The sequence below is a fragment of the Bufo gargarizans genome, chromosome 5 (genome assembly GCF_014858855.1).
Source record: "Bufo gargarizans isolate SCDJY-AF-19 chromosome 5, ASM1485885v1, whole genome shotgun sequence".
In the NCBI taxonomy this organism is placed as follows: domain Eukaryota; kingdom Metazoa; phylum Chordata; class Amphibia; order Anura; family Bufonidae; genus Bufo; species Bufo gargarizans.
Window position 1 is genome coordinate 65,362,872 of NC_058084.1, and position 24,984 is coordinate 65,387,855.

General features: G+C 43.7%; 1 protein-coding gene across 1 annotated transcript in view; it reads right to left on the reverse strand.

Moving 5' to 3' along the window:
• STAU2 (staufen double-stranded RNA binding protein 2) overlaps positions 1 to 24,984 on the reverse strand; it is a 283,250-nt gene that overhangs the window by 115,263 nt on the left and 143,003 nt on the right. The window contains 2 exon segments of the mRNA XM_044294063.1: positions 22,150 to 22,204; positions 22,849 to 22,980. Coding sequence (XP_044149998.1) covers positions 22,150 to 22,204; positions 22,849 to 22,980 — 187 coding nt within the window.

Below are 24,984 nucleotides of genomic sequence, written 5' to 3' on the forward strand. Positions count from 1 at the left end.
TGGAGCCTGCTATCTCTGAATTCACAAGGGGTGGTGTCATTATAGAGCAGGGTCCCATCTAAGAAAGGTCACCTCTCTTGGACAGGCAAAAATGATATAAAATATTTAATAAAAGCATAATATATTTGCTAAGAAGCTCATAAATAGTGAACAAACTATTAGTTTATACACTACCGGTCAAAAGTTTGGACACACATTTCATGTTGTTTTTTTTATTTTTTTTATTTTCTACTTTGTAGATTTGAAGACATGAAAATGATGAAGGAACACATGGCATGAAATAGTAACGTGTTAAAGAAACCAGTATATCTTTTACATTTTAGATTTTCTTCAGAGTGGCCCGCTTTTGCTTTCATGACAGCTTTGTACACTCTTGGTATTCTCTTAATCAGCTTCATGAGGTACCGATGTCGCCTGGAGTCGTTTTCAGTTAACAGTTATGCCTTGTCAAGAGAGAATTTGGGGAGTTCCTTGCCTTCATAATGTGTCCATCAGTTGTGTTGTGTAGAGGTAGTTTTGGTACATACTTCCATACAGTGTTGATCCCTATTTAACTTCTGCTCTAATCCACATTATGGCAAGAACCACTCAACTAAGTAAACAGAAACGACAGACACAGTCATTACTTTAAGGTCAGTCAATCTGGAAAGTTCCAGACCACTGAAGGTTTTCTCGAGTGCAGCCATAAAAACCATCAAACGCTATGATGGAACTGGCTCTTATAAGGACCGTTCTCAGGAAAGGAAGACCAGGAGTTACATCTGCTGCTTAGGACAAGTTCATTAGAGTTACCAGTCTCAGAAACTACAAATTAACAGCCCCTCAAATTAGAGCCTACATAAATGTTTAACAGAGATCAAGTACCAGACAGATCTGAACAACTGCTGCTCTGAGGAGAATGCGAGAATCAGGTCTTTATGCTCAAATTGCTGCAAAGAAGCAACTACTGAAGAACAAGAAGAAGAGAATTGCTTGGGCCAAGAAACAGAAAGAATGGTCATTAGACCAGCGGAAATCAGTATTTTGATATATGTGAAAATCTGAGTTTTTTGGCTCCAACTGCCATGTTTTTGTGAGATGCATAAAAGGTGAGCAGATACCTCATGAAGCTGATTGAGAGAATACCAAGATTATGCAAATCTGTCATGAAAGCAAAAGATGGCTACTTAAAGAATATAAAAAAGATATTCTGTTTTAACACTTTTGTTTACTACTTGATTCAATATGTTCCTTCATCATTTTCATGTCTTCAATATAAATCTTCAATGTAGATAATAAAAAATAAAAGAAATAAAATATGGAATGAAAAAGGTGTGTCCAAATTTTTGACTGGTACTATATATTCAATATTTGCAGGGAGCTGCTGTGTTGTGCTTGGTTTTATATTTTCAGCCATGGCAACGCGCACCTGCACACATAAAACCTACCCACAAATGATGTACATGGTTTCAAATAGACAGAAGGTGGGGCAACACCAGTAGATGGAGCCAATACAAGTTGGCAGCATCAGTAATACCATAGTGCAGCGTAGAATACCATCCCACAAAAGCAAATACCACAGTGCAACACAAAGTACCTCTCCAAAAGCTGTCCTTCTGTGGGTGGCCATTAATAACTACCACATTCTGTCCTTCTCCTCCTCCTGGTCTTTAATATGGATATGGTGCAGGGGGCTCAGGAGGTGAGATATGGGCCACAACACCAAACCAGCCCTCCCTTCAGTATGTTGCCTGGACTTCTAATAACGACCTCTATAGCTCTCCCAGCAGTATGCAACATTGAGGAGGGCTTGTGGGGCCCTACGGCATAGGCCGACCGGAAAAATCCCCTGTGGGGTTTATGGCCAGTCTGCCCCTGCACACGTTTAATTTTACAAAACTTAGTGACTAAGTTTGTGTTTTGTTTTAACAAAAATTTCACCGTCATGTGAATTTGGTCCTTTTCAAGAAAAATTAAGCGCATGACTTCTACGTTAGAAGTCTGACAATGGAATGATCTAACCAATCAAAAAACATGGCACAATAGTGAAGAACCGCCAATGTGCTCTTGGCAGCAGAGTCATCTGGTAACATTTATTAAAAAAGTGCCTTTACTTCCTAAGTTCCTTATATTGGGTGCAAACATTTTTAGCTTTTCAGCTGTCCAAATGGTCTGTAAGCTTTTAGCACAAGAAGCTGGTTTAAATGGCACAGTGCAGAAGAACATACACTGTGCGTGATTCATGTCATTTACTATGGAGCCGTGCCAGCGCTGAGTGGGGAGACTGAGGGTGATAGGTCTAAACGAAAGTTCTCCATCTGAGAAAATGTGATTGTGCACACTGTAAAGTGTTTTATAAAAGCAATACCAGGCAGCAGATGTGTGTCCGTTTGATGTATTAATAACGAAAAACAAACACAAGGCATTGGCCTTCAAGCACTTTCCGTGGTTTTGTGTGATCCGCCCAAGCATCAAATTGATGTCTAGGACATGGACTTGGACACAATTCACATAGATTAAACAAATACAATAAAAAAAATAAAAAAAAGTATATCCTGTGGACTGCATTGTTATGCAACTACACAAGTAGATTACACGTATAATTAAAATCATGCCTGGTTTAGAAAAGTGAAATTCCATATGCAAAAGTTGTTTTAGATCATTTTACTTTGCTGCACACTAAAAAATTCCAATTAAAGGGCGGTTTTATTTTTCTTTCAATTGAACATTTGGGATAAGAGTCTAAGGACCACCAACATAGGACTGCCCAAAATCCTAACCAGGACTATCAGCAGCCAAATGCAGCGTGCGTTAATAAAAGAACAAGATTAGTTAGTACAACAAAACTCATACTTAAAGCGTGCTGCCTCCTGCAGTGTAAACCAACCACCACACACGGTGTCTGTGCACTCGGCGTAACAAATATGTCAGGAAAACTTCCCAGCGTATACATCAACGTTTCCATTGTTCCCATTCAGCATCTCGTTGGTATGCAACGACATAACATTTTTTTCAATGGCAGGGATATCACTGTATGTTATCAGTCACAGGCCTCTACTGCACATACATGTCCTGTGTATCCACCAAATTGTAGGTTCAAATGTACAAAGAGACTTAAAGGGGTCGTCCCACGAAAAAAATTCAACAGTTTTCAAACCAGCACCTGGATCTGAAATCTTTTGTAATTGCATGTAATTAAATAATTTTGCACAGTCATTGAGTAAAATGTACCTGTATAGCGCCACCTACTGCTATTTTTTTAATTTCTTTGTCCTGCTCACTGAGAAGATTGCACATGCTCAGTTTCATCCTTCAACTGCCTTTTGAGCTGTGATAGGGAGAGCATGGACACGCCCCCTTAGCTGCAGCAGAAAAGACACTCCCCTTTAAAGCAGACCTTTCATTTTATATATATATATATATATATATATATATTTATTTATTTATTTTAATTCTAGATAAATACCTTTACATGTGGGGTAACCCCCGCTGATGCTGCCACCCTGCCTGCTTTTTTAAATATGGCCCCAGCACCCCGCTGTGCCCCCCTGTAGTTTTCCCGCTCAGTATGTTAATATTGAGCATCGGTACAGGGAGGAGGAGACTCCAGGGTTTCTTAATGGGCGTCCTCTTTTCCCTGACTATGCCGCGATTCAATCACAGTGGAGAGAGTCACAGCCAAGGAGAAAAAAAAAGCTCACCTCCTCCCTGGCTGTGACGCTCTCCGCTGTGATTGGATTGCGGCATAGTCAGGGAAAAGAGGACGCCCATTGAGAAACCCTGGAGTCTCCTCCTCCCTGTACCGATGCTCAGTATTAACATACCGAGTGGGAAAACTACAGGGGGCACAGGAGACATATTATAAAAAACATAAATAAATAAAAAAAAAAAACAGGCAGGGTGGCAGTACCATGCAAGTAAAAGGTATTTATCTAGAATAATAAAAAAAAAAAAACATGAAAGGTCCGCTTTAAGCTGTCAGCTTGATACAGATCTAGCACAGCAGTGAATGGGAAGATCTCTGAATCCATGTGAGGTACAGGGCTGGTTCTAGCTTTGTTACAAAGAGATCGTCATGTATTATATGATGTCTGATTTTCATTTTTTACATTAATCGTGGGATAGTCCCTTTAATGACATAACTTAATGTTGCTCCTTCATATAAGGTTCTAACAAAAGAAAAGTGAAATATAATTGTGATTAATTGCAGTACGTTCATAGAGCAAGAATTAAAGGGGTTTTCCAGGATTCGGTCAGTTTTTAGTCAACGAAAGAATCATACTCACCTGCACCCCATCTCCACTCGTGATCTGGCAATTATCAAACGAATGGGCTATTCCCGATAATTGCCCAGTCAGTTGGTCAATGTAAACGTGCCTTTATTTTTTAATAAATGGAACTGAGCTGCTGTGAGCTACAGTACTGCAGCCACCTCATTTAGCAGTGTTGTGTACACATTAATGAGATATTGATGGGCTATCCTATGGAAAATACAGGCGACCTCTCCCAGTCTGAAAATGCTAGTAACAGTGGACAGATATAAAACAAAAATAAACAATTTATTCCAGTAGGCACCAGACTGCAGTACCTCTGATGGACAATGATCGGATATCCTTTTCAAACAGTCTCCTATCAGAACATGGTCTTCATCAGAAGTGGAGTCTCTGCCTAACTGGAGACAGAAAGTAGACGTGACAAATCATACTGGACACATCAATCACTGGTTCCAATATGAACAGTATTTCTCTACTTCATCACTTTGGGGGGGAACTCTCTCTCCTTGGGGAAAGCACACTTTAAGGAGACTTATAGGCCACACATGCTCCTCAGGAATTCTGGGAAGAAAGGGATGCAAATGGGCTCTTAACAAGCTCTGCCTGTAATGCCACCAGATGTAAGGCTGCTATCCTACAAGTCAATGTTTAAATAGGCTTTGAGAGATAGTACCCCCAAATCCTGATCTTTGATGTTGCCACATACTGGGATTTTGTTTAGAAGGTAGAAAACTCTCCTGTACAAGAAGAACATCAAATGAAGTTGCCAATAAAATCATAAATTGTACGGACTATGCAGATGCAGTACAGGACATCCAACAAGTAGCTTTCCTTAAGTCTTGTTAGTTGAAGTGTTCCTATTCTGTACTACTTCTGTGTAACATATATACAATAAGGTTTATGTTGTTGTATGCTGATGTACTGGACTCTTCCATTGGAATCTAGCGCCTTGACCTTCTAATAGGACTACATAGGTCGCTGCTTGGTTGGTAGATCCTGGCACCAAAGCTGTATGGCGGAAAAAAAGGTTGTGCTGATGGACATAGCAAGGCTAGTTTGATAACCCCCATTAAGAGGTAAAAGCGCTATAGCCCCACAACATCTGAAGAGTACCGTAAGTCTAGTTTCAGACTAAAATCTTCAGAGGAACAGTTTGGCGTGGTTCATCGTATTTGGCATAGCATATCTTTCCCCGTCTGAGGGCATTGACTACAATGGGACCTGGCCTTTTTTCAACATTAGTGCCAGGATTCGGCTGGACAAAAAGCGGTATTTGTCTAGCCAAAACCTGGGACTACTGACAGAAATAGGTCAGATCCCCGCCACATCCCATTATAGTCAATGGAGCCTGGAGGTGCTCCAGCCTTTTGTCTATGCTGGATATGATGAACTTCGGTAGGCTTTTCCTCTGCCAAAACAGCATGCCGGAAGATTTTAGCGCTAGTGGGAAACTAGCCTAAGAGGTTGCTCAACTCCACTTTATTGTACAAAGCTGAAGAGAGGATGATCTACAACATGAGCAGACCCAGACACAGTAGTAATGGCCTTCATATTATAATTCTGCTTGATATGCGCATTCAGCATTGTATGAGGAGCTATTTTGGATCATCGTCAATGATGTTAGAGAATGACTGTCCACATAGTGGTACTATGAATTTCAGTGCAGAACCTACAGTAAGTTTTCTGGGACTGTTGAGCTCAACATAGGTATGATCAGAGAGCCATGCTTTGTGGTGTTATGTGATAACTTGGTAAATGTAAATTGGTACAGCACACCAGATATAGCTGCGGTGCGACAAAAAAAAAGGTTCTTCAACCCAATCAGTATTCTGGATAGATTCAGTGCACACTCAATGTGATAACTTGGTACCATCGCCTGTTCCTTTTGCATTACCCTCTGGTACTGAAGCATGATTCTTGCTCTTTATGGATTTTTAATATTATGGACTTCTTTCCGTGATTGTGGTTATATTGATTGTGTTGTGGATATTTGGTTTTCACATAGAGATTGATTAGAACCGAGCACCTTCTAAAAGGAGTGTGTCAAAGGTTTCTTTGAAAGAACATTTCATTCTGATGCTTCTCATTAAAACAGTTTAGGAAACACCTTCACAAACATAGGCAGATCAATGCAGCAGATATTCAGCTGATAAAACATTGGAAAGCCTATCAAAGAGTGAAAAACAAAATCTTACCCCCTGTGAGTACAAATACACATCTTCAGTCTGGGAGGGGACACTAAATCAAAGGGTGTGAACACAATTTGGTGTCCATTATGCAACCATGCACCCTGCAATGCAAGTGACTACATGTAATCTAACGGAAAAAGGATTAGCTGGCAATCTAGTCTGTTTAACTGGCGTATCAAAGACAGGCCAGATAGCATCCTGTAAGGAAGACTCATTGTTGACCGCAAGATTTACTTCAAACCTATTGTCTATTTCTGCCCAACTACAGATACAGGGAGAGGTCAGGAAATTTAACAAAAATTTTACCTTAAGGGGTTTGAATTTCTGCATTTGAATTTCCGTTCTTCTGTTACATCTCAGGGGCAGAGGGAAAAAAAAAAAAAAAAACATTTCCAGTATTGGGTCTATTCAAAAGAATAGGACAAAATGTATGTCAGGATGCCTCCGTTAGCATCCTCTCCATTCAACGTCATCTTTTTTGCAGGGCAACAAAATGCTGCTTGCACCTTTTTCTTCTCCGGCATAAAAAATACAGCAAATTTGCTTCTGCTTAGACTGATCCGTATAAAACGGATCTACCAACACAGATGTGAACCCGGCCTAACCCGTCAGTTTCCTTTGCACAGATACAGTGGTCAATTATTAACACCAAGCCATTGTAATCATAATAAGCCAGAGCGGACGCAGGAAACGCCATTCGTGGTAGCTTATCTCCCGAGAGAACCGAAAGATCAGGTATTAAAATTCTAAGCCCCATGAACATGAGATTTCGTCCGGCCCCACCAATGGGCTTGGTTGACAATAGTCTAAAAGTACTTTTAGGCTGGAAATGGAAGCACAGTTTAATGCCATATACCAGTGATGGTGCCCAAACTGCAACCCAAAACTCACTTATTTATCGCAAAGTGCCAACACAGCAATTTACTCTAAATACTACAATCCAATATAGTATATCTTCCATGTACTTTATCATTTAGCGATAATTGCCCGCCTGCATTCAATGTGCTGCCTGTGCTGTTCATAGTGCACCCTGCACTGAAGAATGGCAGGAACGCTTTGGTACACTTTAGACTTTTTCCAGGGTGCCCACAGAGAGGGCTCTGAGTGCTGCCTCTGGCACCCGTGCCATAGGTTCGCCACCACTGCCCTATACTATGAATATATACTTTTTCCCTATTACAATATATACTATTAAAGTCATCTTCTGGCTCAAATAAATGATGTGATTGGCTGCAGCGGTCACATACTTGTGTCAACATGTAATCGCTGGAACAGAAAGCAGAGGGTGGCGGCCGACCAGGTAATGTTGGTGCAGGAGTAGAGGATGATCAGTGAGGCAAATATAACATTTTTTTTTTTTTAACAAGTTTTGCACATTTTTGACATGAGACATGCCGTTTAGGCCTTATGCATATGGAGGTGTCGATATTTCAGTCCGCAAAAATGGATATGCAAAATCCAGACACATTCTGTATGCATTCCACATTTTTCTAACTCCCATCAATAGAAACGGCTATACTTATCCACTAATCAGTTTTTCGGCAGATGATCGCTATAAAATGTTCGTATGAACGCTCATTAGCAATCATCTTACAGTGTAACACTGTCGCCGATTGTCTGATAAATGAGCAAACGCTCGATCATTGGGCAATGCAAATATTTTGACAGGTTAAAAAATTATCGTTTGCAGGCAGCAGATCGTGGCGTCTAATCACAATCTGCCACCGGCAAACCACTATACAGCATGGGGACTCCTCCTCTAGCGAGCAGGCGATTGCCAATTTCCTGCCACACAAGCTGGAGGACATGAGTGTCTATGGTCAGAAAACGGAGAGCGACTGCTCTGTAAAATTAACTTTCTATACCTATATCAGTTTGAAAAAAACATGTTGACAAAATGATTAAGTGCTTGTCCACCTTTGTTAGAAGGGTTTCCGGACAGTAAGTTAAGGATAGTGGGGGAGATTAATCAAAACTGGTGTAAAGGAAAACTGCCTTAGTTGCCTATAGAAATCAGATTCCACCTTTGATCTTTTCATTTCCCAAAGGAGCTCTGGAAAAAATGAATCAGATTGGTTTCTATGGGCAAGGAAGCCAGTTTTTTTTTACATCGGTTTTGATATTTCTCCCTTCGTTTGTTTGGTGGCTGGGTCTGCCATTGATCAGCTGTGATCTGTGAGGGAACCAGGCAGCAAGCATTCAATTCCCTGCAGTGCCACCGCAGGAGAAATAAAGCATTGCACACTTCCTAGTAAAGTCAATGCACTGTCCATGTAATAGATGCTCTCTGCTCAATGCCGTTATGTAAAGGTACTCAAAGGGGTGCCCCATGCTTCCTATTACATTTCCTAATGCGTTTTGTTTTTAACTCTTATTAACAGAAGAGAAATAACATTGACATCATATACACTCCTGTTACATATCATAGTACAATAAAGATAAGGATTCCTTGTTATCAATTTCTTCAATCTTCCACTGCACTGTCAAGAATTCCATATACAATACATTCAGGTGGCCCGACTAAACCGACTGAGCCATGGATCCTCAAGCCGATGACAAAGCTTGCCGCAGTCTCGAGGTTGAGTAGAGTGTTGGATGACCCACACCACAGGCCCCAGACCTTGTCAAATGTTTTAGGTTTATTGCGGTGTTTAAACATTATATACTGTATGGTAGGATCTGGTTTATCTGCAATTTCCACATGGACAAGTTCGGTGTATTGGTGTTGTCCCATCTCAGAGCAATACATTTACGTGCCATAAACAGTGACTGCCTCAAAGAATGTCGTCATGTAATGATCCCAGCTATCTTCATTCAGTATTCCTAGAATGCAAACATCAGGGGTGCAAGCTACCTGAACTGGCAGCAAATTGGAAAGAAAGGCAGTCACCTCCTTCCAGAATGTAGCAATCGGGCTGCATCTCCACATCATGTGCCAGAAGTCCGCCTCCAGTTTCCCACACAGTGGACATGCCGTGGATGGTACCCTACCCATTCTATATAGCCTAGTTGGTGTGAGATATGTCTGATGAATTATATAAAGCTGGATTATTTTGGTACTGACTGCTGGTGATACTTGTAAATGTGATTCCAATAAAACCGTTATGGATTCTTCTGTAAATGTGGATATCAGTCTTTTCCATTTGTCTATTACTGTGAGGGGATTGGTACTGACCTTCGCATGTACTAAGTGAGTAGATTACTGATATTAGTCCTCTGGGGCCCTGGGTTTTGACGACTCCTATGAGTGGGTAATTAGAGATTGTGGTGCTATTGTTCGGAAATTTACTCTATGGCAGATCTGAGTTGTAAATATGAAAATAAGTGGGTACGGGGGATGTTATATTTCTGTGATAGTGCCTCAAACGTCATTAACACTCTCTAACCATAAATCTCTCCAAGAGTTTTGACCTCTGCCGATTGCCATTTGTTCGCCCACATAACCACCTGCATATGTGGCAACGATTGGTTGATCCACATGGGTATATCGGAGACCACCTCTGTGAATTGGTACAAAGGATTTAGCCTCTTTCCAAACCGATTGAGCCAATTTGTGCAGCAGCAAAAGTGGTTTCTGGAATTTAGAGGGCATTTCCAAAATTGACCTTAGTGTGTAGCAATTTAGGTAAAATTTTAAAAAGTACTCTGAAGTGGGCAGGTCTTTAGTTGTATACCAGGTATTAATGAGCCTCAACTGGCCTGCTAGGTAATATATATAATAGTCGAGTAGCGCCATACCTCCCTTTGCTTTTGGGCATTTTGGTGTATCCAGGCTAAGTTTAGCACGGGATCTGCCCCAAATAAAAACTCTAGTCAGGGAATCTATTTCTTTGAACACCGATTTGGGTACGTGTACCTCAGTGTTGAAAAGCGTAAATCATTTTAATTAGGTTAATACGTCCTGCCACCGAAATAGGCAAGGTCTTCCAGCTTTGAGGCTGGGTTCACACCTGAGCGTTTTACAGCGCGTTCCTACGCGCTGTAAAACGCTCAACAAGGAGAAACCAATGATTCCCTATGGGAATGGTTCACACTTGGGCGTTTTACAGCGCGTACGATCGCGCTGTAAAACGCCCGACGCTCCAAAAAGTACATGAGCGACTTTTGGGGCGTTTGTGGCCATAGGACACTGTAGTGAATCACACAAACGCGCGTCAAACGCGCGTTTACTATTACAAAAACGCGCATAAAAATGCGCGTCAAAAACGCGCGTTTGCGCAACGCTCAAGTGTGAACCCAGCCTGAAGCTTGCTCCGTATATGATCAGTTAAAGGGTAGATGTTGAGTGACAGGGCCTGGGAATGTCGTTTAGTGATATTTACCCCTAGGCACTTGAATGTGTCTACCACCTTTAGCCATTCCACATGGGAAGGACATGTCCAGTCTGCCCTGCCCAGGGGCATATAAACTGATTTGTCCCAGTTAATGCTTAGGCCCGAGAACATCCTAAATTAATCTATCAAAGCCACTGCATTGCAAAGGGATGTATCAGGTGAGGACACGTATAGGATCACATCATCAGAATATAGTCCTATACGGACCTCTCTCTCTCTCCCATGGTCACTCCAGTTATGTTGTTGCTACTCCTCACTGTAATTGCCAGTGTCTCAACCGCCAAGGCAAACAAGAGTGGTACCAGGGGGCAGCCCTGTCTCGTTCCTCTGTGAAGAGGGAAGCTTTCTGATAATTCCCCATTTATCAGTAGCCTGCTTACCGGGCTGCTATACAGGGTAGTAATCAATCTGAGGAACTGTGGACCAAACCCAAAACCCTGCAGGCAGCCAAGCAAATAAGCCCATTCTATAGAATCAAATGCCTTGGCGGCGTTTAATGAGACCAGGGCCCAATCTGCATTCAGGGAATAGCCCACCTGTGTAACCACCTGAAACCGTCTGATGTTCTCAGTAGTGGACTTCCCTGGCATAAAACCTGTTTGGTCTTGGTGAACCAGTGACAAAATTACCTGATTGAGGCGAGTGGCCAAAATTCTGGTCAGGATTTTGTACTCCACATTTAGCAATGCTATGGGCCTATAGGAACGGCATTTTAGGGATTCTTTATCAGGTTTAGGTAAAAGTATTATAGTGGCTTCCATAAATGAGTTGGGCAAGTGCCCCATTTCCAAGGCTGAGTGAAAGGTGGATAACAATTAGGGGGCTAGCACCTCCGCATATTTGCCATATACTTTGTAAAACCAGAAAACAACCTAGATTCCCTAACAATGTACTTTCTGTAAGTATAGTGTTAGGTCTGGAGCAGCTTCTTAATCCAGACTATAGGCCAGTAAAACCGTGATGCCTCTGCCTACGATGAGGATTGGCAGAAGCATGCGGGCTGCGGCTACAGTAATGGTGTATCCATTTAAGTATATGTGCACAGGTATTAAAACCCTATGTCATTAGCTAAAGTAGATATAGATATAACCAACAGGCTGCAATTAAACATATCTGAAACCAATGAACTAGGCCAAACCAGTCTGTTGACGTCATCTGGTGACCAGTCCCTAGATAATGCAGAGTGTCTCAGCGTCTCATCGCTGTAGGGCCAGCCATTCAGAGACTTCTCCAGGAGAGGTAAAAAAGACTGCTCTGTCGCCGTCCACCACTCTGAGCTTTGCAAGACAGCCCATGGAGTAAGGGATGTCGGCTTCTCTCAGTCGTTTCTTGACATCCATGAAAGCGGCCCGTTGCTTCTGCAATTCCATGGAAAAATCCGGAAAGATGGAGACTCTGACGTTCTCATATTTAAATTTCCTGCCGTCTTCTGGCTAGAGCCAGTATCCTGTCCCTATCTTTGCAGTTAACAAACCTAGCAAGCATCGGACGCGGTGGGGCCCCCGGCGGGGGAGATTTTGCTGGTACTCTGTGAGCCCTTTCCACCGCATATGCCGGAGAGAAATCCACATCCGGAAAAGCCCTTTCATAAATTTTTCTATAACCTCAACGTGTGGCGTTCTGCTCTTTCAGGCAAGCCGATGATTCTAATGTTGTTTCTACGGAGCCTATTTTCTAGGTCATCTGCTTTCTGATTCCAAAGCTCCGCTTTGGTGTTAAGATCAGATATGGATCTGGGAACAGTGGCAGTAACATCTTCTATGCGTGATATACGCTCTTCAGTGTGTTGAACTCTTTCTCACAGGTTATGCAGGTCTTGGCGCAGTAGTCCCAGATCAATCTTGAATTCATCTAGTTTCCCTGTGAGAGATGTCTTACAGACAAGTATTGGCTTTAAGGACTTGGACTGATACTTGTTTAAGAGTTAGCTCATCATGATCCTCCTCAGAGGATGTTATAGGGGCCGATAAATCTGATGCAGTGCTAGCCCTGGTGTGCATATTTCGCTGCGGTAGAGGTGACCGCGCACCCTCATCTGGTTGTCTAGCAAATTCTCGCAATTTGTCGGTGGCGCTTAGTGTTTTTTTGCGGCCCCATTGTCATATGAGGATAGTAGCAGGTATGCAATAGGTCAGGGCTGGCCAGCCTGTGGCTCTCCAGCTGTTGCAAAACTACAACTCCTAGCATGCCCAGACACCCCACAGCTATCAGCCTACAGCAGGGCATGGTGGGAACTGTAGTTTTACAACAGCTGGAGAGCATTCTGTAGCGCTAGCTACGGAGCTCCTCTCAAAAACGTCCAGCCATCTTGGCTGCTGGCCACGACCTCCTAAATGGCAACCAGGACGCTACTGCAGTCCTGGCTGCCATGGTTACTTAGCAATTTTAGAAGCATTATACTTACCTGCGCTGTCTGTGGCCGGCCAGGCGCTCCTCCTACTGATAAGTGACAGGTCTTTGCGGCGCATTGCTTATAGCACAAACCTGTCACTTACCAGTAGGAGGAGCGCCCGGCCGGTCATAGACAGCGCAGGTAAGTATAATGCTTCTAAAATTGCTAAGTAACCATGGCAGCCAGGACTGCAGTAGCGTCCTGGTTGCCATGGTTACCGATCAGAGCCCCAGCGATTAAACTGCGACTCCGATCGGAACTCTCCGCTGCCACCAATGATGGGGCAATGAATTTAATACTGGGGAGGGAGGGAGGGGGGGCCGCACTGGCCACCAATGAATTTAATACAGGGGAGGGAGGGGGGCCGCACTGGCCACCAATGAATTTAATACAGGGGAGGGAGGGGTGGCCGCACTGGCCACCAATGAATTTAATACAGGGGAGGGAGGGCGGGGGGGCCGCAGTGGCCACCAATGAATTTAAAACTGGGGAGGGGGTCTGCCCCCTGCTGCCTGGCAGCATCCAATCTCTTACAGGGGGCTATGACACGCACAATTAACCCCTCAGGTGCGGCACCTGAGGGGTTAATTGTGCGGATCACAGCCCCCTGTAAGAGATCGGATGCTGCCAGGCAGCAGGGGGCAGTCATGTACACAGTTCTTAGTATATTCTAACTTGAAGCATTCCCATCACTATGGGAACGCCTCTGTGTTAGAATATACTGTCGGATCTGAGTTTTCACGATGTGAAAACTCAGCTCTGAAAAAGCTGTATGCAGACGGATCTGCGGATCCGTCTGTGCTAAAGTAGCCTACGGACACGGATCACGGGCGCGGATGGCAATCTTGTGTGCCTCCGTGTTTTTTCACGGACCCATTGACTCGAATGGGCCCGTGAACCGTTGTCCGTCAAAAAAATAGGACAGGTCTTATTTTTTTGATGGACAGGAAACACAGATCACGGACGCGGATGACAAACGGTGCATTTTCCGAGTTTTCAACGAACCCATTGAAAGTCAATGGGTCCGCAGAAACTCACGGAAAACGGAAAGACGGACACGGATGCACACTATGGTCGTGTGCATTAGGCCTAACCCATACACATTAGATGGTCGGCCAGCGCTGTTGAAACTGTAAGGTTCAGCAGATGTTCATTTATTGTATATTGGCCCCCTTAGAGGTGACACTTCTTGGGCTGGTTTAGTAGCGTAAAGACTTCATAAAGAAACTAAACCTCTGCAGGAAAAAGTAGCACAAACATTGAAGGGAACCAGTCACATTGAATATGGTCAACAGAAAGGAAAAGGGGTGACCCTAGGGGCATCAAACAGCAAGGGGGACAGAAAAGTCCGGGGGGCCTGTGCTCCCCCCAAAATTTACCCAAGATGCTACCCCCAAAGGAATAACTCGGCCAAAGCTCCCGAGCATGAATCAGATTAAAGGAAGAATGGAGCTCAAAAAGCCAAAATAATAAATAAATATTGTGAATACTTTATTATATCATAAAAAAGACATCAATAATTACATACACATAGATGCAGTGGGACAGGGAAACAAAAGAGACAGGGAAAGAAACAACAGCGCCACCCTGGATGGAAAACTCTGGTCATAAATCATAGACGGTGTAGTCAGCAGAAGAAATACATAATGGTAAACAGAAATACTGTAACATAATAATGCTGCCGATACATAATAAGTAAGGTAACAAGGGTGAGTCCCAGAATGTAAGGAAAGAGAAGTAAAGGACCCATGCACAGGACCCTAAAATCCGACTTGCAAGTAGAAACCCTAACAACAGAAATGATCCGTGTGGAACAAGACCGGATGTAGGAATGAATGGATGGAACTCACCAGTAAATCGGACCAAGAGATGACCTAACCAGGATGGCGCTACCCCAACGCGCGTTTCGGCGTGCCTTCGTCAGGGGGTGAATTGAATATGGTGTTTGAGCTGCAGGTAGCATGTTGTAGAGCAGGAGGAGTGGAGCAAAATTATACATACCGTTTGTCTGCCACATACAATGCTGTCTTGACACCTTTTTCTGGGCAGTCTTTATCACCTACTGACTCCAATTAGGATAATGGAATCAACACCTTTGACCCAATGCTGGGTATAATTACCAGATGTGGATTCAGTTACATATTTATTCCCAGAATTTTTGTACAATCACTCAGAATTGAGAAAGCTCGTTGGAAGAACGAGTTAAACGTTTTCAAGAAATCTACAGTAAGTCCAGTTGCCTTGATTTATTCTTTACAGATATACATGACCTGGATAAATGAGAACCTTCACAGATATATACCGTATTATTCACTTTATGATACATCTGATCAGATGTACCTAAAGGAAATAAGAAATATTTTTAATCAAACCTTAGACCAGACCCCCAATCTTCAGATCAGACCTCAGATAACACCGGGTCATAGTGTATGCGCTACGTCCTAAGGCTGGACACAGTCAGGACAGTGCACTATTGTGCCCGGAGGAAGACCAGGGAGCACTTAGTACCGTACTACATTCACCGCTCCCCTTGCCTCCTGGATACTAGTGAGCACTTTCATAATAAACACATTCACTAGTATTTGCTTTATAAGACGCATTGCCATTTTCCCTCACTTTTGAGGGAAGAAAAGTGTTTCTTAGGCTACTTTCACACTAGCGTTCGGGGCTCCGCTTGTGAGTTCCGTTTGAAGGCTCTCACAAGCGGCCCCGAACGGATCCGTACAGCCCCAATGCATTCTGAGTGGATGCGGATCCGCTCAGAATGCATCAGTTTGGCACCGTTTGGCCTCCGCTCCGCTCAGCAGGCGGACACCTGAACGCTGCTTGCAGCGTTTTCGTGTCCGCCTGGCCGTGCGGAGCCAAACGGATCCGTCCAGACTTACAATGCAAGTCAATGGGGACGGATCCGTTTGACGTTGACACAATATGGTGCAATTTCAAACGGATCCGTCCCCCATTGACTTTCAATGCAAAGTCAGGAGTCCCCATCAGATCGGAGTTTTCTCCGATCCGATGGTATATTTTAACTTGAAGCGTCCCCATCACCATGGGAACGCCTCTATGTTAGAATATACCATCGGATTTGAGTTACATCGTAAACCTCAGATCCGACAGTATATTCTAACACAGAGGCGTTCCCATGGTGATGGGGACGCTTCATGTTAGAATATACTGAGAACTGTGTACATTGCTGCCAGGCAATCAGGGGGCAGACCCCCCCCCCCCCCCCTCCTCCTGTAATTAACTTATTGGTGGCCAGTGCGGGCCCCCCTCCCTCCCCAGTATTAAATATGACCAGTGCGGCGGCCTCCCCCTCCCTCCCTCCCCAGTATTAAATATGACCAGTGCGGCCTCCCCCTCCCTCCCTCCCCAGTATTAAATATGACCAGTGCGGCGGCCTCCCCCTCCCTCCCCAGTATTAAATATTACCAGTGCGGCCCCCTCCCTCTATATTTATTGGTGGCCGGGCCAGTGCGGATTCCAAGTATTGTGAGCAGTGCGGCCTCCCCTCTCCCCCCCTAATTAAAATCACCCCCCCCCCCCCCTATCATTGGTGGCAGCGGAGAGTACCGATCGGAGTCCCAGTTTAAATCGCTGGGGCTCCGATCGGTTACCATGGCAACCAAGACGCTATTGCAGTCTTGGCTGCCATGGTTACTTGGCAATAAATACAAGCATTATACTTACCTGAAGAGCTGCGATGTCTGACCGGCCGGGCGCTCCTCCTACTGGTAAGTGACAGGTCTTTAGCAATGCGCCGCACAGACCTTTCACTTACCAGTAGGAGGAGCTCCCGGCCGGTCAGACATCGCAGCTCTTCAGGTAAGTATAATGCTTGTATTTATTGCCAAGTAACCATGGCAGCCAAGACTGCAATAGCGTCTTGGTTGCCATGGTAACCGATCGGAGCCCCAGCGATTTAAACTGGGACTCCGATCGGTACTCTCCGCTGCCACCAATGATGGGGGGGGGGGGGTGATTTTAATTAGGGGGGGAGAGGGGAGGCCGCACTGCTCACAATACTTGGAATCCGCACTGGCCCGGCCACCAATAAATATAGAGGGAGGGGGCCGCACGTGTCATATTTAATACTGGGGAGGGAGGGGGAGGCCGCCGCACGTGTCATATTTAATACTGGGGAGGGAGGGGGAGGCCGCCGCACTGGTCATATTTAATACTGGGGAGGGAGGGGGGGCCGCACTGGCCACCAATAAGTTAAATACAGGGGGGGGGGGGGGGTCTGCCCCCTGCTGCCTGGCAGCATCTGCCAGGCAGCAGGGGGCAGTCGTGTACACAGTTCTCAGTATATTCTAACATGAAGCGTCCCCATCACCATGGGAACGCTTCTGTGTTTAGAATATACTGTCGGATCTGAGTTTTCCGAAGTGAAAAATCAGATCTGAAATAAACAGTTATGCAAACGGATCCGTTCTGAACGGATGCAAGCGTTTGCATTATAGGAGCGGATCCGTCTGTGCAGACACCAGACGGATCCGCTCCTAACGCAAGTGTGAAAGTAGCCTTATAAATGCAGTAGTTTTATGGGGAAAAGATTCAGTATAAGGCTACTTTCACACAATAGCATTTTGGTTTCCGTTTGTGAGATCCGTTCAGGGGTCTCACAAGCGGTCCAAAACTGATCAGTTTTGCCCTTAATGCATACTGAATGGATAAGGATCTGCTCAGAATGCATCAGTTTGGCTTCATTCCGCTTTACAGCAGCCACCATTGGTCATAGACATAATAGGCTACTTTCACACTTGCATTTTGGGGGGAGCCGTCATGGATCTACAAAAATGGATCTGTTGAAATAAAACAACCGCATGCATCCGTCATGAACGGATCCGTTTGTATTATCTGCAACATAGCCAAGACTGATCAGTCATGAACTCCATTGAAAGTCAATAGGAGACTGATCCATTTTCTATTATGCCAGATTGTATCAGAGAACGAAACTGAGCCAAATGGATCCGCCCTGACACACAATGTAAGTGAATGGGGGCGGATCCGTTTTCACTGACACAATATGGCACAATAGATAACGGCTCCGTCCCCCATTGACTTACAATGGTGTTCAAGACGGATCTGTTTTGGCTATGTTATAGATAATACAAACGGATCCGTTCTGAACGGATACATTTGTGCAGATCCATGACGGATCCGCACCAAACGCCAGTGTGAAAGTAGCCTAACTTGTCATTCATTCCTGCTCATTCTGGGCATTAAAGTCAAGGAGGCGGTCTTATCAGTGATAGACAGCTACCTCTGTATGCACAGTCACAGAGGGAAGGCTGTCAATCACTGATAGGACCGCCTCCTGGACTTCAAAGAATAGTATGTACAGGAAGTATAAAATACAAAATACTAGGGCGGCAACGATTAATCGATGTAATCGATAATCGATAACTGGATTCGTTGCCGAAAAATCCAGTTATCGAATAATCGTCCGATTCGTTGCTATACGGGCGGTTTACTTTAAATCACTGCATCTTTATTTTACCTTACAATGACGCTCCAGTAACAGGCAGAGCGGACAGCGGCGTAACGTCACTTACTCATGTGACGCGCCTGCTCCGCCTCCTTCATACATAAAGTGGGCGGAGCAGGTGCTTCACGTGAGTGAGTGACGTTACGCTGCCTCCCGCTCTGCCTGTTACCTGAGCTTCATTGAAAGGTAATAAAGATGGGCTGACGCTGAGTAAAAGTTACTGCCGGATCAGTCTGCTGTGAGCAGCGGGGCCGGGGCTGTTATGGGGAGGGGGATCTGTGTATGGCACTGCTATGGGGAGGGGGGGGGGGGGGGTCTGTGGGTGGCACTGTTATGGAGGGGATCTGTGGGTGGCACTGTTATGGAGGGGATCTGTGGGTGGCACTGTTATGGAGGGGATCTGTGGGTGGCACTGTTATGGAGGGGATCTGTGGGTGGCACTGTTATGGAGGGGATCTGTGGGTGGCACTGTTATGGAGGGGATCTGTGGGTGGCACTGTTATGGGGAAAGGGATCTGTGCACTGTTATGCCCCTCTATAACAGTGCCACCCACAGATCCCCTCCATAACAGTGCCACCTACAGAACCCCTCCATAACAGTGCCACCCACAGATCCCCTCTATAACAGTGCCACCCACAGATCCCTTCCATAACAGTGCCATCCATAGATCCCCCATAATAGTGTCATCCACAGATCCCCCCATAACAGTGCCAGCCACAATTTGTTTTAATATGGCCTTTGAACATAATTTTTCAAGTAAGATCATATAAACCTCTTTGCTTTGTAATTTTAGTGTTTTTCCCCGATTAATCGATTAAATTATGGACAACTAATCGATTATTCAAATAATCGTTAGCTGCAGCCCTACAAAATATCTTTCCTACAAACCTATATATCAATCTGCTCAGCTGCCACTTTATAGGACATTTAAACTAGCCCATAAATATAGGATCCACCAACAGCCCAACGGACTGGAAAACCTTTACCTACTGCCAATTTCAGAGTAGTTAGGAGTCTGACAATTGCCCATCTTTCTCTGGTTCACATGCATGTTTAGTTTATTAAGACCCATTTTATTGACTTTCCATCTGATTTTATGTCTATAATGGACTTGAAATACTCCAAGGCTTAGGATAAATGTACCAGGAGGAGGGCAGTCACCAGGATTATACCCCACACCTACCTCCTGAAGACATGCAGTATGCCTGCAGTGGCCATATTGAATTCACTTTGAGGCCTAACTAAAAATGCAGGCAGAGCCCCAGAGGTGACCAACTTATCAAGAGTAGTCATGGTCACATCATAGTAGAATAATACACAATAATTTCATATGCCTCAAAGTGACTCCTACAGAGACGGCCTTTCAGTACCTTGAATTTTCGGAAAGCAATCTAGATAGTGACTTTAAGACAAGCCACCACTGTTAAAACTACTCTTCATGCATGAAGAAAGAAATATTTACCAGGACTCTATCCAAAAAATATCTAATCGAGAGAATTAGATAACTTATGATGGCGGCTGTACTTCATTGCAACGATTACTTTGATTAACCACGATGAAAATTAAAATCAAAGCAAAATTTCTGGGAAACAAAACTCCCATAATCAATGTCTCTTATCCGCTCTACATATTTTTTGCAAGGCCACATGTACTGAGTGGATGATATTAAAAAGGTTTTCCAGCCTTTTCTAACTATGGCCGAGCCTCAGGATAAGCCACCACTAACTGATCGGCGGGGGTCCGACACCATCTCACACAGTCCAAGTACAGATGGGGCGCTGGTTCTGGAGGGAAATTTTTTTTTTTTTCCAATCCCAAACAAGCACAACTTCTTTATATGTAAAAGCCAACAAATGTTTTTAACGTATTGGCCAATACAAGGCCACTATTTTCGATATCTATGACTATGTCCCTAACTGACATGAGAACAAGAATTTTTGGCTTTCTTAAGGATTTAGAATAAGATTAGCAACCGCTGTACTTTAAACAGACACATTCGTTCTCCACGTTATGTAACACTTTGGTACATTCCAACATAATGAGGCAGAATAAGAACATTAAGGCCATCTGGCTTATACCGAGGCCAAAGTCAAGTTAGGTAATGAGAAATTGAGGGCCTGATGACTACGATGAAAAAAGATCATCCGGTAATTACAATCTAATAACGCACTACTGGTGGAAAACAAACAGAGCAGTTCACTACAAGCTGAAGAACAGAGATAGAAGTCAACTGCACGTTGCAAGCTCAGAAGTATAATGACATTTTTAGTGTTCCTGCGTTTTCATAGTCAAGAATGTAACAATGTAAATGATAAACCAGAATGCCAAGGGCAGGCCCTTTTCAGGTCACACTTGCCAACTTTTGGAGCTACTTATATGGCACACAAATTTTCACACATTCTACGCATCTTTTACGGAATACCCCACCCCCTTTACTGATGCCACTCGCCAGTCACACCGCCTTTCCGTGTATGCCCCACGTTGGCCTCTTTACTCCTGTTTTTTTTTTTCCAACCTGACCAAAAAGTCCATTTATAAAAGTTATTTATATATATTCATCCCAGCCTGGAATTACAACCTGCAGTGCAAGCTCGAGTCCTACTAAAGCACTTGAGAGATGCAGACTCACGCATGCTTTGCAAATTCTAACCCCAGGCTTGGATACCGTGCCCATGGTAGAGCACATGATCCCAGAAGTTGCAACCACACAGGATCTCTCAGGATAACCCCTTAAAATTTAGCTTGATCAATATTAACCTGTTAGACTAATCAGTGATCCAGAAGGAGAGTGATCAACCCTCAGCCGAACATGCATTTACTCTGAATGAAGATGGGGTGTGCACCGCAGACCGACACATCTGGCAGTAGCTTACCTCCCACAGTGACATAGAATGGTGCTTCTTTCTCCCAGTCCAGACACACAGGACAATCTATAATGTCAAAATCTATGGGTTCATCTGACTTTGTTCTGCTGTGCACGGGCACATATAGTTGAATAGTGCAAACGCTTGTACAGGAGGTATCTGCATGCACAGAAATAGGTACGATAGAGCAGACAGCCAGGTTCACCAGCACAGGATCCACTCTTACACAACAGCTCTCTAGCTCATACAAGGTGGTGAAGAGCAGGGGTCCTCTACATCATATCCATATGCCTCCTTTAACTTGGGACTAGACAGTGAATAACATTCAGGAATCATTGCCCGCTCAGAAGCTTAAGTTACATATAGCAGTGATCTGTTATGTATGGGGATGAACAATCCTTACTACAATCGTTCATCTCCGTACAGCTTCTTTTTTTAGTCGAATAAAAAGTTTAGGTGCTGTATGAAAGTCTGTCACTAGAACTTTACAAAGGCCAATTCATAGGAAGCGTTCCTTGACCTCCATAATATGGCCTTATAGAGGCATTAAAGTTGGGTTGTAAAATTTTGTATCAACTTTTTCATTTCTTTGCAGTTTATGAACCCAATTAAAAAGAATACTTACTGCTTGATTGATCAGAAGCCCCAGAACCTTGGTCTGCCCAGGCCTGATCACCTTGCTGCAGGAAGAACAAAAAAAAAAGTAAAAGTAATTGTGATATAAAAAGTACAATATGAACATAACACAACACAATATATGGTAAAAGCGTTCTACAGTAATTTTATATCAAGTTTTGTACAATGAAATTTGGTAACTGAAGTTGCAATATTTTAACGCCATTTCCTTCCAGCCTATACCTTCCAACCTCATGCACGACTATATTTCTTATCCGTGTCCAATCCGCATTTTTTGCGGATTGCACATGGACCTATTCATTTTTATGGGTCCGCAAAAAAATGGACAGCATACTGTTGACGTGTCCTACTCTTACTCGCAAAATGCGGACCAGACACGCACTGAAGTCAATGGGTTCACAAAAGTAAAAAAAAGACATAACATGGACAGTCCGGCATTTCTGAAAACAAAATGTCCGGTGTTTTCTTTACAGCAGGAGATGTCAGTCTATGTGAGCGGGGTGGGAGTCCTGGCAGCAATTACCCAGCGTTTTATACGAATATACTGGAAACTATGTCTACGCTCGGCATTCCTCTTACAGAGTAGCACAGGACTTGACAGGTTACTTTTAACCAAAAACCTTGCCATGATCCTTTAACCGAAACCCATGCAGACAGATTACACATTATAATAAATCTGTAATTCTACCTTCGCAGCACTCTCTGCAACTGGAGTTGAAGCTTTATAGCCGAGTTGCAGCAACATGGCTTCAGCAGCATTACGTTTTGCGGTCTTCTTGTTGGGTCCCGTTCCTGTGGCTGTTTCTTCTCCAACCTTTACCTGTTACAATTGGCACAGTGATAAAATGTATACATGAGGGCCTCAGAACGTGATTTTCTTAGCAATCTACAATAACCTCTTTAGTTAGGTCATGACAGTGGTAGTGCACAGAATACAGTTAGCCAAGCCTTAAAGGGGTTGTGTCACTTCAGCAAGTGACATTTATCACATAGAGAAAGTCACTAATGTATTGTTATTATCAATATTGGCTCCTTCGCTGGCTGGATTCATTTTTCCATCACATTATATACACTGCTCGTTTCAATCGTTACAACCACCCTGCAATCCATCAGTGGTGGCTGTGCTTGCACAAGATAGGAAAAAGTGTCGGCCTTTCTGGTGGCCAGGACTGTGGGAGCTCACACAGGCTGGTGCTTTTTCCTATGGTGTGCAGGCATGCTCACCTCTGATGGATTGCAGGGTGGTAATAGAAACATAGAATGTGTCGGCAGATAAGAACCATTTGGCCCATCTAGTCTGCCCAATATACTAAATACTATGGATAGCCCCTGGCCCTATCTTATATGAAGGATGGCCATATGCCTATCCCATGCATGCTTAAACTCCTTCACTGTATTTGCAGCTACCACTTCTGCAGGAAGGCTATTCCATGCATCCACTACTCTCTCAGTAAAGTAAAACTTCTTGATATTACTTTTAAACCTTTGCCCCGCTAATTTAAAACTATGTCCTCTTGTAGCAGTTTTTCTTCTTTTGAATATTCTCTCCTCTTTTACCTTGTTGATTCCCTTTATGTATTTGAAAGTTTCTATCATATCCCCTCTGTCTCGTCTTTCTTCAAAGCTCTACATGTTAAGGTCCTTTAATCTTTCCTGGTAAGTTTTATCCTGCAATCCATGTACCAGTTTAGTAGCTCTTCTCTGAACTCTCTCCAAAGTATCAATATCCTTCTGGCCCATGGTCTCCAGTACTGCGCACAATACTCCAAATGCTCTGTAGAGAGGCATGAGCGCCTCCCTCTTTCTACTGGTAATGCCTCTCCCTATACATCCAAGCATTCTGCTAGCATTTCCTGCTGCTCTATGACATTGTCTGCCTACCTTTAAGTCTTCTGAAATAATGACCCCTAAATCCCTTTCCTCAGATACTGAGGTTAGGACTTTATCACTGATTTTATATTCTGCTCTTGGGTTTTTACGTCCCAGGTGCATTATCTTGCACTTATCAACATAAAATTTTAGTTGCCAGATTTTTTACCATTCCTCTAGTTTTCCTAAATCCTTTTCCATTTGGTGTATCCCTCCAGGAACATCAACCCTGTTATAAATCTTTGTGTCATCAGCAAAAAGACACACCTTACCATCGAGGCCTTCTGCAATTTTGCTGATAAAGATATTAAACAATATGGGTCCCAGAACAGATCCCTGAGGTACCCCACTGGTAACAAGACCTTGGTCTGAATATACTCCATTGACTACAACCCTCTGTTGCCTGTTCCTCAGCCACTGCCTAATCCATTCAACAATATGGGAGTGCCAAGCCCAAAGACTGCACTTTTATTGATAAGCCTTCTATGTGGGACAGTATCAAAAGCCTTACTAAGGTTCATATAAGCGATGTCTACTGCACCTCCTCCATCTATTATTTTAGTCACCCAATCAAAAAAATCAATAAGATTAGTTTGACATGATCTCCCTGAAGTAAACCCATGCTGTTTTTCATCTTTCAATCCATAGGATTTTAGATGTTCCACAATCCTCTCCTTAAGTATGGTTTCCATTAATTTCCCCACTATTTATGTCAGGCTTACTGGCCTATAGTTGCCCAATTCCTCCCAACTACCTTTCTTGTGAATGGGCACAACATTTGATCATTTCAAATCTTCTGGGACGACTCCTGTTGCCAGTTATTGGTTAAATAAATCTGTTAATGGTTTTGCTAGTTCACCGCTAAGCTCTTTTAATAGCTTTGGGTGTATCCCATCAGGCCCCTGTGACTTATTTGTATTAATTTTAGACAGCTGACTTAGAACCTCTTCCTCTG